The 15769-nt window shown below is 43.7% G+C and overlaps 1 protein-coding gene across 2 annotated transcripts in view; it reads right to left on the bottom strand.

Annotated features, from left to right (window-relative positions):
- Positions 1-318: 318 nt before the first annotated feature.
- TUBGCP5 (tubulin gamma complex associated protein 5) overlaps positions 319-15769 on the bottom strand; it is a 69320-nt gene continuing 53869 nt past the window's right edge. For both annotated transcript variants that reach the window (XM_040336297.1, XM_040336298.1), the window contains exons 20-23: positions 14749-14874; positions 8391-8479; positions 5734-5834; positions 319-608 (exon numbers count right to left, since the gene is read on the bottom strand). In XM_040336297.1, the coding sequence (XP_040192231.1) occupies positions 562-608; positions 5734-5834; positions 8391-8479; positions 14749-14874 (363 nt within the window). In that variant the 3' untranslated portion in view covers positions 319-561. The remainder of the gene's footprint in view (positions 609-5733; positions 5835-8390; positions 8480-14748; positions 14875-15769) is intronic.

Genomic DNA, 15769 nt, shown 5'->3' with positions numbered 1-15769 from the left:
ATATGAGTTCAGACACTGAAGTTTCAGACGCTAAACGCGGTAATGCAAACGCGGCAAAACGGACACTTTAAACTTGGGTTACCATCTGTCAAGTTAAATTGTTCAGGAGAGGTTGTAAAAACGAGCCGTGTACATGAAGCCTCAGTGATATGTGTTCGATGCTGCCTGAGATTGTGCATTGCGATTGTGTGAAAGCAAAGTTCTGGTTGGAATGATTAGCTATAGGGTAGCAGATCCACCAATAGTGTGAGTATTGTATTTTCCTAAATTAAATTTGCTGAGCTAGTCAATAAGTAATAGCCAACAGCAGACACACCATTTGACTGAAAAGGAAAGCATTTTTAATGGTAATATTACAAACCTTTACTTTATGAAAAAGAAAAAAAAAGCTATATAAAAAGATGTCTATTTACAGATGGAAACATTGAGATTCAACATAAATTATTTAACAGTGATATATGGTACACAATATTTTTAACTAAAAAACTCTTATCTACATTAAGTACACATATGCTTCATGAATGAATGAGGTGCCTTCACGGTCTTCTGCCCACACTGGTGCTAATTTTGTTCCATACCAGCCATTAGCGATAAAGCTAAAGACTCCACTGTAACAGAATTACAGAAGTTAATATTTTTTTTAAACATGTCACTTAATACATTAAACATAGCTTTTTATTATTTTTTAATAAAGGATATCATATTTGAAAACATGTAGATAATGTTGGTCTTCTGTGAGAATTACTGGAGATACGTCAACTGCCTGTTGCAGGATATCACTGTGCAATATTCTACTTAACTTTAAAAGAAACTGAATTCTGGAGGCTGTGCCCAAAAAAGGCAGGCAGAGGGCAAACTAGAATTTCTTGTGATCATCCGGCAGCTGACCTTTCTTAGGGTGCATTCACACCACGATTTTGTCATCCGTTTTTTACTCACGATTTTAGCTTTAAAATCGTACAAATCTGTATGGCAAAACGGATCCATTCACTGCCATTCATTAATTTAGGTCCCCAAGTGCATCCGATTTGATCCGCATACGATTTGATACGATTTAAAATCGCATCAAAAATCGTGTTTGACCACGATTTTTGGTCCTGATTTGAAATCGTATTAAAATCGTGTCCGTTTTTTTTTTATATTGTGGTCAATGTAAATCGTACTAAATCGGATGACTGTGCGATAAATCGTACCCGATTTTTTATTACTAGGGTTGAGCGAACCCGAACGGAGGTCCCCGCAAATTCAATAACCAGACCCTTTAGGTCTGGTATGGATATTCAGGGGAACCCCGCCGTCAATTTAAAACAAAAATGACGTGCGGTTCCCCCTAAATATCCATAACCAGACCCTTCAGGTCTGGTATGGATATTCAGGGGAACCCCGCCGTCAATTTAAAACAAAAATTCCTCTTTCCTCTTCTTGGTCTTCCCCAGTGACGTAGCAGAGGTACGTCAGAGGGGGCGGGGTCACGTGACGGGTGGCTCTGCCTCCTCTATATAAGAAATGTCACAGCTTCAGCCGCTCATTCGCTGGGCTGTGCCCAGCGGTGAGAGGAGGTCCGGGATGCTGCTGCGCCGGATGGATGGATCTTCACATCGCCGGAGCGGAGATCACCCGACGCTGGATCTTCTCATCGCGGGAGATCACCCGCACCCGTCGCTGGATCAGGACAACGCAGGAAGTCGGGAACGAGTGATTTGTCACCGCTGGATGTTTTTTTTTTTTTTAATAAAGGACTTTATTCTTTGGTGTCAGTGTGTTTTTTTTACAATACTTTACACTTCCTTTGTGAAATGGTAGAGGTACAGTGTACCCCATTACCATTTCACACAGGGGGGGGGGGGGTCAGGATCTGGGGGTCCCCTTTGTTAAAGGGGTCTTCCAGATTCTGATAAACCTCCCGCCCGCATACCCCCACAACCACCGGGCAAGGGTTGTGGGGATGAGACCCTTGTCCCCATCAACATGGGGACATCCTCCCCATGTTGAGGGCATGTGGCCTGGTGCAGTTCAGGAGAGAGGGGGGGCCGCACTCTGTCCCCCCCTCTTTTCTGCGGCCGGCCAGGTCAACGTGCTCGGATAACGGGTCTGGTTATGGATATTTAGGGGGAACCGCACGTCATTTTTGTTTTAAATTGCCGGCGGGGTTCCCCTGAATATCCATAACTTCAAAAATCTTCTTTTTCCCAGACATTATTTAAAATCAGGATCCGATTTTTTAGTGAAAATTTTGACATACGGTTACATACGATTTTGTCACATACGATTCCATCCGATTTAACGGTCCGTTTATCGGATGGTAAAATCGTGGTGTGAACCTAGCCTTACAATGCCTTGTTCTGTGCTGTATCTCTGTGGGGAAGCAGCCATCTTGGTGAAGGCAGGGTTTTGCTTCCTCATTTCTGAGCCTCCAGCAAAAACTGACATTTGGAGTCACTGCTGTGCTGATCACTCTCTCCTAAAGCTGGCAATATACTTTTTTTCCCCAGCCAGCATTAGACTAGCATTGAGAGGCAGCAGAGCCTCAGATCTCCAATTGCAGATATACAGCCATGACACTATGGGTACAGGCGTGCCTAAGCACCCTCACATATAAAAAGGCACAGATATAAAAATAAATTAAAAAAAGATACATTTTCAAGATACTACTTAGGTACAATTATTATTTCTAGTTATTCCCTATAACTCCTTATGACTTCGCCATTCTAGGGTCATAGCAAATCTTTATCCTTTGTTCAAGTAAACGCCTTAAACAGTTACGTACTTGTCTTTGAACTTAACTTTATAAAATCCTTAGTTAATTATAGTAGTTTCTGAAAATGATGTAATTTCAGAAGAGTGGCCCTTGAAATGACAAACGTTTATTGCTTTTAATAAATCAATGATTTTTGCAATGTTTTATGACAAATAATAAAACATAGCAATTACTGTGCAGAAGGCAAAATACAGGTCAGTGTTAAAATAGTGAATGAAATTGCTTGCCCAAATAGGTGAAACTTTAGCTGTAACAATAAATACTGACAAAAAAACTGACTGTAATGCCCTGTACACACGATCGGTCAATCCGATGAGAACGGTCTGATGGATTTTTCCATCAGTTATCCGATGAAGCTGACCGATGGTCAGTCGTGCCTACACACCATCAGTTAAAAAAACGTTTGTGTCAGATTGCGGTGATGTAAAACACGACGACGTGCTGAAAAAAACGAAGTTCAATGCTTCCAAGCATGCGTCGACTTGATTCTGAGCATGCATAGATTTTTAACCGATGGACGTGCCTACAAATGATCGTTTTTTTTTCTATCGGTTAGGTATCCATCGGTTAATTTTAAAACATGTTTTAAATTTTTTAACCGATGGATAAATAACCGATGGGGCCCACACACGATCGGTTTGGTCTGATGAAAACGGTCCATCAGACCGTTCTCATCGGATTGACCGATCGCGTGTACGCGGCATAATAGTGCAATTCCTATGGGCAACACTGCCTGGAGAAGCTGTCCCTAACACAACCATGTATTTACCCAGATGCTAACCCATGGGTGCTCAACCTGTGGCCCTCCAGCTGTTGCAAAGCTACAAGTCCCATCATGCCTCTGCCTTTGGGAGTCATGCTTGTAACGGTCAGCCTTGTATTGCCTCATGGGAATTGTAGCTTTGCAACAGCTGGGGGGCCACGGGTTGATCAGCCATGCCCTAACCCAGGGGTATGGAATTCAAATTTCTGAAGGTCCAGTTAGTAAAATTTTCTTCCAGCCGAGGTCCAAATCATATGTTTGACTTACAATGGCACCGCTGCACAATGGCAAACGTGACGCTTTTTTGCGAGTGCCACAACGCATGTTGCCACAGTACAATGCAGCTCAGTACTTGGCAATAAAAAAAATAAAAATAAGGGGGATCTGGGACTTCTATTTCTGCTTATAAGGCAGCCCACTGAAATAAATGGGCCACCTACACACACACAACGCAGTATGCAATAATGTGAACCTAGCCTTGGATCCTTCACATCACAATCCTTTTATTACATCAGTGTTCTCAGTTCCCCTGCACATTACCCCCCCCCCCTCCTCTTCACATTACAGTCCCAAGCCGCCCTTCACATTCTTATCCTCTGACCCCTTTATATCACCTTACTACTTAAAATTTTAGTTCCTAGCCCCCTTCATATAACCCCCTTAACATTCCTGTCCTTGGTCCCTTTATAGTACCCCTTCTTAACACTGCAGTGCCCAGCCCCCCCCCCCCTTCACATTCGTGTCCTCACCCCCTTTACCTTCCTGTGCTCATCCCCTTTATAGCACCCCCTTCACATTACTGTGCTCATACCCTTTATAGCACCCCTTTACATTCCTGTCCTCACCCCCTTTACAGCACCACCCTTCACATAACTGTCCTCACCCCCATCACATTGCAGTCCCCATCCCACCTTTACATTCCTGTCCTCACCTCCTTTATAGCACTCCCTTTACCTTCCTGTGCTCATCCCCTTTATAGCACCCCCTTCACATTACTGTGCTCATACCCTTTATAGCACCCCCTTCACATTACTGTGCTCACCCCCTTTATAGCACCCCCATCACATTGCAGTCCCCATCCCACCTTTACATTCCTGTCCTCACTCCCTTTATAGCACCCCTCTTGACATTCCTGTGCTCACTCCCTTTTTTAGAACCCTGCTTCACACCGCAGTCCCCAGCCCCCTTCACATCTTGTAACTCGGCCTGTGGTCCACCATTTAGTGAGGCCTGCCCTAACCCATAAAATGTAAAATGGACCCCAAGGCTCCTTTAAAACCATGCAAGTGCAACAGAGCGCACATGCTTTTCAATGCATTCTCATGTGAAGGGCAGCCTATTAATTTCAATGGGCTGCCCTAAACACGGAAAACATACAAAAGTCGTCCCTGACCCTTTTGCAAAATGGCACTGCACGGGAACGCATGGTGCCGCCGAGCATCTGCTAAAGGGCAGCATGTTTCTGTGAGCTTAAGGAAAGCGCGCAATTTTGCAGACGTTTCTGATATGCACAGAGTGTGAACCTCCCTAAACCTAACCTTCATCCTAATCCCCCCCATGATATTGACATATTTCAAGCTCCAGCCTCACCAATTAAATATTGCTGTGCTTTATCTTCCTCACACTCATTTTTGTTTTATCCCACTGAAATCCACACAGAAGGAGAGCGGATCTGCCCTTCAAGTTATAGTTACTGGGTAATTGCCTGGCATCATCCAGCCCCTTCTCAGCGGCCCGGCTTCAAATTACACCACCCCCCCCCCTGCAGTCTAGATCCCTGTCGTACTGGACACAGACCACGCTATGTAATGCTCACTCCTTTATGGAGTCGCAAAAATTATTCCATCTTCTAAATGCATTAAGGTATTTGGCAGCAGGACACATCAGCAAAATCAATCACCCACTCATCAAAATCTAAAGCTGACCACATGTTACAATCTGGATGCATTTGAATTGATAGTTTAGGTAGAGCCTCATATAGCTTTGATAACCGAGCAAAGGAGATCGTACAATCAGTTTGCAACATGAAGGTTGAGCTTAACAAGATGTTGAACTTGAAAACTACTGATCTGAAAAATGCTGTCATAGAAGATGAATGTAAAACAGTGAATATATATGTACACAGCAGTTTAACAATTTTTTGACAAAAATCATAACTCTTATGGTTATAATAAACAAATAAGGTGTGTGTGTGTCTTAGAAATGTACTTACAGTGTGGAAATGATCCTCTACAGACTGCTTTATTTAATACTTTGACAAGAAATTTGTGGCAGTTTGTAAAGTCAGATTCCATCTTCACAATAGATTCTGCCCTGGAATAAAAAAAAAAACATCAGCTGTTACAGAAAATCTTTACAACCAGAAACTTTTGCAGCTAGCAGGTGTCTTCCAAACCGTTTATCGTGAAAATACTCTAAACTTTAAAAAAGACTGTATTATTGTAGCAAAATATATTACACAAAACAACCTTTTCATACAAGTCTGAAACAGCCAATATCCAGCTGCATATATTATTTTACTTCACATACTTTTTTATTATTCAGTATGATACTCATTGAAGGCAACCTGTCATTACTTATGTCACTATTAGTAAGGTGACAGCTATAAAAGTAGTTTGCAGGCTGCGAGAGCAACAGTTAAATACTTCCATCAAGTTTTATTTGTACATTTAGCTTGGTGATATAGACTCCCTGTGAAGTGGGTCATACACTGCCCAAATTTCAGATGGTGCCTGATGAATCAGCTAAAAATTCGGGCAGTGGGAGGCCCTGTCAGCCCCCAACCAATGGACATCTTTCGATTGAAAAACTGAAAGAGCCAAGAGGAAAATGGTCAGCTGAACAGCAGTTACATCCAATCACACACCATCTTTATCTTTCATGGCCTTCATTAGCCTATAAAAGTAGTTGCCCCTGTCATATATTATAGGCATGTAAGAGATCCCTGATCTGTAATAAAGCATAAACTAAAAAAAGAAAAGCCATTAACTAACCTGTGACAGGTTGTATTCTTTCATGGGCAGTTAAGTTGGGAAAATCTGATGGTACGCTTTTATATTTTTATTATCCAATTGATTGACAAAGAATTGCATAAAATATTTGGGCTTTAAAACTTAAGTGTTTCTAAAGCCTAAGCTTTTTTTTACCCCAATGCATTCTATAAAAGGTTAAAAAAATCCCACAATCTGTTTCCCCCCCTCCATCCCTTAATGCTGAAATGCCTCCGTCTCACTGATCCAGTGCTGTCCCTGGCTGCATCACTGCTTCTTCTCTTCCTATTTTCACAGGACATGCTGAGAGCAGCAGGAGCCATAGGCTCCTGTTGCAGTTAGTCAAATCCTGTGAGGAGGAAGCGGGGGGCTTGGGTGAGCCATGCTGTGTGTGTCTATGGATGTACACAGTCTGGCTCAGAATTGCACCCGCTCAACTTGCTCATAGGGGCACTGGTAAGAAGAGGGGGCACTTGTAAGAAAAGGTGGCGGAGGGGGTAGCCGAGCCTTGCTCTATGGATGCACACAGCATGGCTTGGGAATCGCACCCACACAGCTGTCCCCTTAGCACACTGCTAGCCGGGGGCACTTGTAGGAACAAGGGTGGGCAAGGAGACACTCCAGAAGAGGAGGTAGGCAACTGCTCTGTGTAATACCATTGCACATAGCAGGTAAGTATAACATCTTTTTTATATTTTAAATAAAATGTGCCTTTACAATCACTTTAAAAATGATAAATGTGATTCAATATGAATACTTATTAAAAAACACAGACACCAACAAATGCAGTTATACACTGATTCATTAGTGGTTAAATGTATTTTTTAAATGTAACCAATGTGCCAGTACATGCATTGGTCATGATATTGGTCTTTTGTCATCCCCAGCACTGCAGACTGATACAGGAAAGGGTACAACTAAGAGCCAATGAGTTGTGAGCAGTACATGTGCTGAAAAGGAATAAGACATGGAGGAGAAAACAGGAGGAACCGTGAACCATTACATATTTTTCTACAATCTATTGACAGGCTAGGGGCAGGAAGGTGACCTATCTGTATTTCTTAATTACAACACATAAATGTCAGGTCACCAGTCTGTCTGTGCTATATGGTGAAACCGTGTGAAATCTCAGGATTGGATGGACAGACGTACACACACACATCCTTTGGCAGGTAAGGAGCTCTCAAATGTGTACATAAAACAAAGAAAAATGGAAGGTGCGCACACCTAGCTTAGGTCTGAGGAAGGGGGTGCATTTACCTCTTGATGTGTTACAGCACGTGTCTGCACTATTCGACAACTGTGTGGTTTTATGGCTCATTGAGAGTTGCACTTTGTGAGTATTTTTTTTACTGATTTTACTATTCAATAAATGTAATGCACTAGATGTGCATGCCTTCCATTTTGCTTTGTTTTTGCAGTTTCCATCGGATTACCCCATCTGAGTATGGCAGCATCCACCTAGTCTTGGAATACTAATGCCCTTGTTGCTCTTTACTAAGGATAAGCTCCAGCGTGTTCGCATAGAACACGTGCAGAGCCCGCCAGGAAGTCTGCACGGCGCTGTGCTAATCACAGTCAGGGAGACATTTCCCGATCTCTGCAGCCGAGCATCGGGAAATGTCTCCCTGACTGTGATTAGCACAGCGCCGTGCAGACTTCCTGGCGGGCTCTACACGTGTTCTATGCGAACTCGCTGGAGCTCATCCTTACTCTTTACCATAGAAGACCTCTCAGCGCTGGAAGGTACGGTCTTTTTCTTGTTTAGCCCTCATATTTGTGTTTTATCTAAATATTATACCGTAGGCCTGGGGTTCAGCTCTAAACTACATTCTAAGCTTTCTAAATTATGCAAGACAGCAAATGTAGCCTTACTTACTTCCAAGCTCCTAAACCAGCATGCCATCGATCAGCAAACATCAGAACAACATTCATCACTTTCATTATTGCTTCTTTTACAGAGCTCACCTAAAATAATAAAAATAATACATTTATAATATATCTCAAATCAGGTAAACACAGATATGGCTGGCTATTGATCAGCATTCGCATATTGTATATGGGTTTATTTTGCTGTGCTAAAAATATCACTTGCTCTATTTTTAACGTAGTTTCTATTTAAAGGCCAAGTTCACCTTTAGGAAAAATAAATGCACATATTTTTCCAGGGAAAAAATTGTTTGTGCGTGTATTATTTTTTCCACAGTAGCTCGAGGAGCATTGCACTTGAGATTAGTGTATTGCAAAGACCACCCGCAAAGACCTAACTTGTGTGTATTGACTGCATGCTTTTCTAGCCTGTCACTTAGGAGGGTCACTGAGTTGGCATTAGAACTGTGCATCTAGGGTGCTCTTATAAAATGTATCTGGCCTGGAGGCTGAAAAGGGACAAGAAGCGGCTCAAACATTAGATAACGTTGAATATACTCTTTCTGGAAACCTCAATAATATTCACCTGTATATAAAAATAAAAAAAAGTAACCATTTCCAAACCTTATATCTTGCAAATCATTGTTTTAGATGGATGCAAACATCTGGGCCAATAAATGTCCATCTTTAAACAAGTAAGGGCAACCTGCATGCTAGAGTTTAAAGAAAAGAAAAGATCAGGACGGGGCTCAGGTAAGTCTTTGCGGGGGGTTGCTGCACACAGAAGTTTTTTTTACCTTCATGCCTTTACAACCACTTTAAGTGCTAAATTCACATTGAGTACTGCTATACACCCAGGCGAACAAGTGAGGCATTTGTTGAGCCCAATGGAGATCTGCTAGTCTGTATAGGGAGAAAAGTTTATAAGGGAGAAAACGAGGAGGAGCAGGGAACAAAACTTCAGTTTGAAGCCCTGGGACACCATCTCTTGCACCAAGGCATCTGGAACATCCAAGCATCTGCAAAGGCCCCCTCGCTTTGGGAAAAGGGTCTGTACTAAGGTGGGGGAGGCTTGTCTGAGATTTTGGCACACTATGCAACTGAAACAGGGGGCAAGCGCGTAAGGCCCTTCCTGGCTAGCCATGCAATGTCAAGTCCAGTGGGGTTCAGATCGCAGGTGGAACCTTCAGCATAGAGAAAAAGCTTGATTGAAGAAAACGGTACTATTGAAATAATAGGTCAGTCTCTACAACAGCAGAACTGCAGCAAAAATATCCAGCATCCTCCTGGCTCACATTTATTTTTTATCTTTCAAGCCTCCTGTAGGCAACAGCATAATTCTATTCTTGCCTATACTACAAAACCTGTCATTCTAACCTGTGTATAATGCCCCATCTAGTTCTGTTTACATCTCACTAGACTACAGCAATTAAGTTTGAATTTAATGTTTCCACTCCACACACTGCAAGAAAACCACAAACAACCTAATGCAGAAATTTTTTGCCATCTCCAGGTCAAGCACTTTTAAAACCTTCATTTTACACCCGCAGTCCTCTCATAATCAACTCACTTCTTTCATACGCATCCGTACTGAAGATACTCACATCACAGGCCTCATCTCAAGACTTTACAGACAAATACTAAACAAGCTTTACTCGTGCCCTCCCACATGTGTAGATAAATGGGCAGCTGATCTCAATGTCACATTGGAATTTGAAGGTTGGTCCAAAATATGTCCATTTTGAAAACTTCCTACAAATTACTATCCCAATGGTACCTGGTTCCTGCCAGAATAGCTGAATTTTTTCCTTCATTTCCACCCAACTACTTTAGAGGCTGCAATGTGATAGACTTATCCAGTAATCACCCTACATGAAAAGCCTTTCTCTCCAGACTTAACCATTGCAATACTCAATAAGCAACCCCCTGATATCACAAATACACAATTCCAATTTCTGCTGCAGGTTGTAACCACAGCTAAGCAAACAGTAGCAAAAGCCTGGAGAACCCCAAAAATGTATCTGACAGAAACGAAAAACGGGATCACCCAGGCCACGATTCACTGCAAAATTGAAGGCATCTTTCGGGACTGTCCCCCCACATTGACCAAAAAATTGCAGTCAAGACTAACATATTAACTTCCTCCTGGTTTAGTTCCTGTCCATTGTAACCATGAACACTGCATATTATCTATATATATATTTTTTTTTTTATTTATATTATAACCCTAGTGTCTCAACTATTTATTCCTGATCTACTGCTTTATTGTTTTGTTATATTATTTAAAACAGTTACACACTATATTAGGATTGTATTTCCACATTGTACTGCATTGCTTTCTTTGAATCACAAGTCCTTTTTATAGACCCAATGCCTCAATATCTCCTATATTTGATTGCATCTGTAAGCTGTTACATTGCACCATTTTCAATAAAAATTATTAAATGAGAAAAAAAAAAAAACTATGGTATGGGGGACTAAACTCTGCTACTGACAGAAAGGGTCATATGAGTAACTTTTTTGCCCACAGTTCCACTCTATGGCCTTCCCCAAGTTATAATTCTATAAACTTCTATATCCTCATTCGTGCTGCTTAACCCTCACAATAGCTTTCCTTCTCATACAATTTTTCTGCTTTGTAAATTTAATTCAACTTCTGCAAACAATTAATATTTTTTTCAGTAATTTTACAGTTAAAGCGGGAGTTCACCCATTTAAAAAAAAAAAAAAAATCTCCCCTTAGCTTCCTGCTCGTTCGGTCTAGGGGAATCGGCTATTTATATTAAAATATGTGCAGTACTTACCCGTTTTCGAGCTGCATCTTCTTCCGTCGCTTCCGGGTATGGGTCTTCTGGAGCGGGCGTTCCTTCTTGATTGACATTCTTCCGAGAGGCTTCCGACGGTCGCATCCATCGCGTCACTCGTAGCCGAAAGAAGCCGAACGTCGGTGCGGCTCTATACTGCGCCTGCGCACCGACGTTCGGCTTCTTTCGGAAAATCGTGACGCGATGGATGCGACCGTCGGAAGCCTCTCGGAAACCTGTCAATCAAGAAGGAACGCCCATTCCCGAAGCCCATACCCGGAAGCGACGGAGAGGATGCGTCTCGTAAACGGGTAAGTACTGCACATAGTTTAAAATAAATAGCCGATTCCCCTAGTAATAACGAGCAGGAAGCTAAGGGGGAAAAGTGCCCTCTAAGGGTGAACCCCCGCTTTAAGCTCGAGAAATACTCATGCTATTTACCTTCTGACAAACTAGGAGATAGTAAAAGTACTTTGTGTAGTAAGCCGTCGCAAAGAATAATTTACCTATTTTATCCATTTACTTAGCACTAATATATTCTGTAATACATTTACAGAGTACAGGTATTCCTGACCCTCAACAAATCGTATCTTTAAGACAAATCCAAAAGAATCCTGTTCCAAACCATGGAGACCACACAAGCAAATAACAAGTCCAGCCACTGTGCTGCCTTTAATAATCAGGTCATCTTGGTGCAATCTTGGTTAAATTATGAAGGGAGTATGAAGCAACATACTTCCTGTGAGTACATAGGGCCAAATTCTCAAAAAGTCTGCGTAACTTAAATTTCAGCAGTTAAGTTACACTGACTTAAAATTTCTACCTAAGTGCCTGATCGTCAAAGCACTTAGGTAGAAATTACACGGTGTGTAACTTAAGTGCCGCCGTCGTAAGGCGGTCCTCCTCTCCTGGGGGCGTTTAAAATTTAAATGAGGCGCGCTCCCGCGCCGGCCGTACTGCGCATGCGTGTGATGTAATTTTCCCGACGTGCAGCGCGCGAATGTAATTAACGCCGGTCGGCTTTGAGAATTTCGACGGGACACTAAAGTTGCGACGGGTGAAAAAAAAAGACGCGCCGGGAAAACAAATAATTATAAAAAAAAATGTCAGCGTCGCTCAGCATGCATTCCTGAGAGGGAGAACTCCATGCCAATTTTCAAAGAAAAAAACGGCATGGGTTCCCCCCCCAGGAGCATACCAGGCCCTTAGGTCTGGTATGGGTTGTAAGGAGACCCCCCCACGCCGAAAAATTGACGTAGGGGGTCCCCCTACAATCCATACCAGACCCGTATCCAAAGCACGCTACCCGGCCGGTCAGGAATGGGAGTGGGGACGAGCGAGCGTCCCCCCCCTCCTGAGCCGTGCCAGGCCGCATGCCCTCAACATGGGGGGGTTGGGTGCTCTGGGGCAGGGGGGCGCACTGCGGGCCCCCCCACCCCAGAGCACCCTGTCCCCATGTTGATGAGGACAGGACCTCTTCCCGACAACCCTTGCCATTGGTTGTCGGGGTATGCGGGCGGGGCTTATCGAAATCTGGGAGTCCCCTATAATAAGGGGGCCCCCAGATACCGGCCCCCCCACCCTAAGTGAATGGATATGGGGTACATCGTACCCCTATCCATTCACCTGGAGGCAAAAAGTAAAATGTAGTAAACACACAACACAAGGCTTTTTAAAATAATTTATTATTCTGCTCCGGATGCCCCCCCTGTCTTCATTATTAGCTCAATTACCAGGGGGGGCTTCTTCTTCCACTCTCCGGGGGTCTTCTCCGCTCTCCGGGGGGGGGGTTTCTTCTTCCGCTCTCCGGGGGGGGCTTCTCCGGACTCCGGGGGGCTTCTTCCATCTTCTCCCCTCTTCCGCTGTTGACTCGGCGAACCCCGGTTCTTCTGCAGCTCTCCGGTGCCTTCTTCTTCAGCGCTGGCTGCCTGCTATGTTTGTGTGTTAGCTCGATTTCAAACAGGCAGCCGGCGCGGTCTTCTGTGACGCCAGGGTCTTCTGGTCTTCTGTTCTTCCGATGTTGCCTCGTCGCCTGTTGTCGCTGTAATGATGGAAGCGCGCCTTGCATCACATTTATATAGGCATCACCGTCCCATCATGCTCCGGTAGGTACCCACGTGGTGGGTGCCTACCCACGTGCACCCACCACGTGGGTACCTACCGGAGCATGATGGGACGGTGATGCCTATATAAATGTGATGCAAGGCGCGCTTCCATCATTACAGCGACAACAGGCGACGAGGCAACATCGGAAGAACAGAAGACCAGAAGACCCTGGCGTCACAGAAGACCGCGCCGGCTGCCTGTTTGAAATCGAGCTAACACACAAACATAGCAGGCAGCCAGCGCTGAAGAAGAAGGCACCGGAGAGCTGCAGAAGAACCGGGGTTCGCCGAGTCAACAGCGGAAGAGGGGAGAAGATGGAAGAAGCCCCCCGGAGTCCGGAGAAGCCCCCCCCGGAGAGCGGAAGAAGAAACCCCCCCCCCAGAGAGCGGAGAAGACCCCCGGAGAGTGGAAGAAGAAGCCCCCCCTGGTAATTGAGCTAATAACGAAGACAGGGGGGGCATCCGGAGCAGAATAATAAATTATTTTAAAAAGCCTTGTGTTGTGTGTTTACTACATTTTACTTTTTGCCTCCAGGTGAATGGATAGGGGTACGATGTACCCCATATCCATTCACTTAGGGTGGGGGGCCGGTATCTGGGGGCCCCCTTATTAAAGGGGACTCCCAGATTTCGATAAGCCCCGCCCGCATACCCCGACAACCAATGGCAAGGGTTGTCGGGAAGAGGTCCTGTCCTCATCAACATGGGGACAGGGTGCTCTGGGGTGGGGGGGCCCGCAGTGCGCCCCCCTGCCCCAGAGCACCCAACCCCCCCATGTTGAGGGCATGCGGCCTGGCACGGCTCAGGAGGGGGGGGGACGCTCACTCGTCCCCACTCCCATTCCTGACCGGCCGGGTAGCGTGCTTTGGATACGGGTCTGGTATGGATTGTAGGGGGACCCCCTACGTCAATTTTTCAACGTGGGGGGTCTCCTTACAACCCATACCAGACCTAAGGGCCTGGTATGCTCCTGGGGGGAACCCATGCCGGTTTTGAATTTAAAAATTACCGTGGAGTTCTCCCTCAGGAATGCATACCAAATGCCGTCGCTGGAATGGGCCTTTACAAGGTTTGGCTAACTTTCCACATTATAAAACCAGCCCTAGTTTTGCGCCGGCAAATTCGGAACTTAGGCAGAAATCAAAGTGCTGAAATTCTTTGAAAATCTGCTTAAGTCCTCATTTGCATACGCAAAGCTGCATTTCAATGAGAAATGCCCCCAGTGGCGGATGCGGTACTGCATCCTAAAATCTGACCGTGTAAGTGTCTTACACATGTCAGATTTTCTGCCTAACTTTGGAAAAAGCCTTTTGAGAATCGTTTCCAAAGTTAGGCACAGGGATACGCAGGCTGAACAGCAGTTAAGTCTGCGTATCTCTTTTGAGAATTTGGCCCATAGTTCCTACTGCCTCCATGCAAAAAATTACAGAAAAAAAAAAATCAATCAGTGCCTTCATACCTTTTCCCTTAAAAGACAGCGGTCATGAATTGTAGAAAGATATCTATAATGAATTTTAATCAACTGATCAAGATCTTTTGCTTCCTCCACTTGATGCTGGAACTCCAAACCTGTACTGTGAAGGATCTAATGAAAAGAAAACATTTATTTTACACATTAGCTTTATTCTGAAAATAACCTAGAAAAATTAGGTTAAAAATTCAATCTTAAAATTAGAGATGCCCTTACATAGCTACCACAGTCTACCTATCTTATGGCTCTAATTTTCAAAAGGTAATTCATCGTACGGTGAGACGTGGGTCAACGGTAGCTGGTAAGAGTATTTTATCTATCTATTTGCCAAGGAAAATATACCTGGAGATGTGCTGTTACCAACAGAAGGGACAATTTATCTGTATGCATTCATGAGATTTAAAAGATCATCCTTACACGTGCATGGGACTATTTACGTTTTGCATATATCTGTAGGAATACAGATTCCCTTGATTTTGTGGTTTAATTTGCAACGTCGTTTTCAGTTGTTTTCATTCATATAGTAGCTTTAGTAGCTTATTAGTATAGCTATAAGCATATATGATCTTTTTTCACTGTGTGTTCAACACTGAGGATTTAGTGTCAGATCATTTCCCAGTGTGATTTTTTTTTTTACTCACAGGCCCACCTTGGAAGGTGGTGTCATTTAATGGTTGGCGCTACATTTTTTCTTTTATCCTTTTAACATTTATCCACTGGTATGTTGGCTGCCTAATCATCACTCAGTATTTCACGGATTCACATTTGTTTAGCGCAATATATTTGCTCTTATTTTCATCTTCTGCATTCAACTCACCCGTTTGTGAAGTCTCTGTATTTTCATCTTTTAGATTTCCCAGAATTTTAGACTATGAATTATTAATTGATATTAAATATATGCCACACATTTACTTAGCACTCACAGAAGCCAGCACATTGGTGGCATAACAAAATCTCACTCCGAATCTCCTGAGACTAGCAGTCGGAAGTAGCAGTACATTGGATCTCA

The sequence above is a fragment of the Rana temporaria genome, chromosome 2 (assembly GCF_905171775.1).
Source record: "Rana temporaria chromosome 2, aRanTem1.1, whole genome shotgun sequence".
In the NCBI taxonomy this organism is placed as follows: Eukaryota; Metazoa; Chordata; class Amphibia; order Anura; family Ranidae; genus Rana; species Rana temporaria.
The sequence above is the reverse complement of the archived record's forward strand: the minus strand, read 5'-3'. Positions and strand labels throughout refer to the sequence as shown.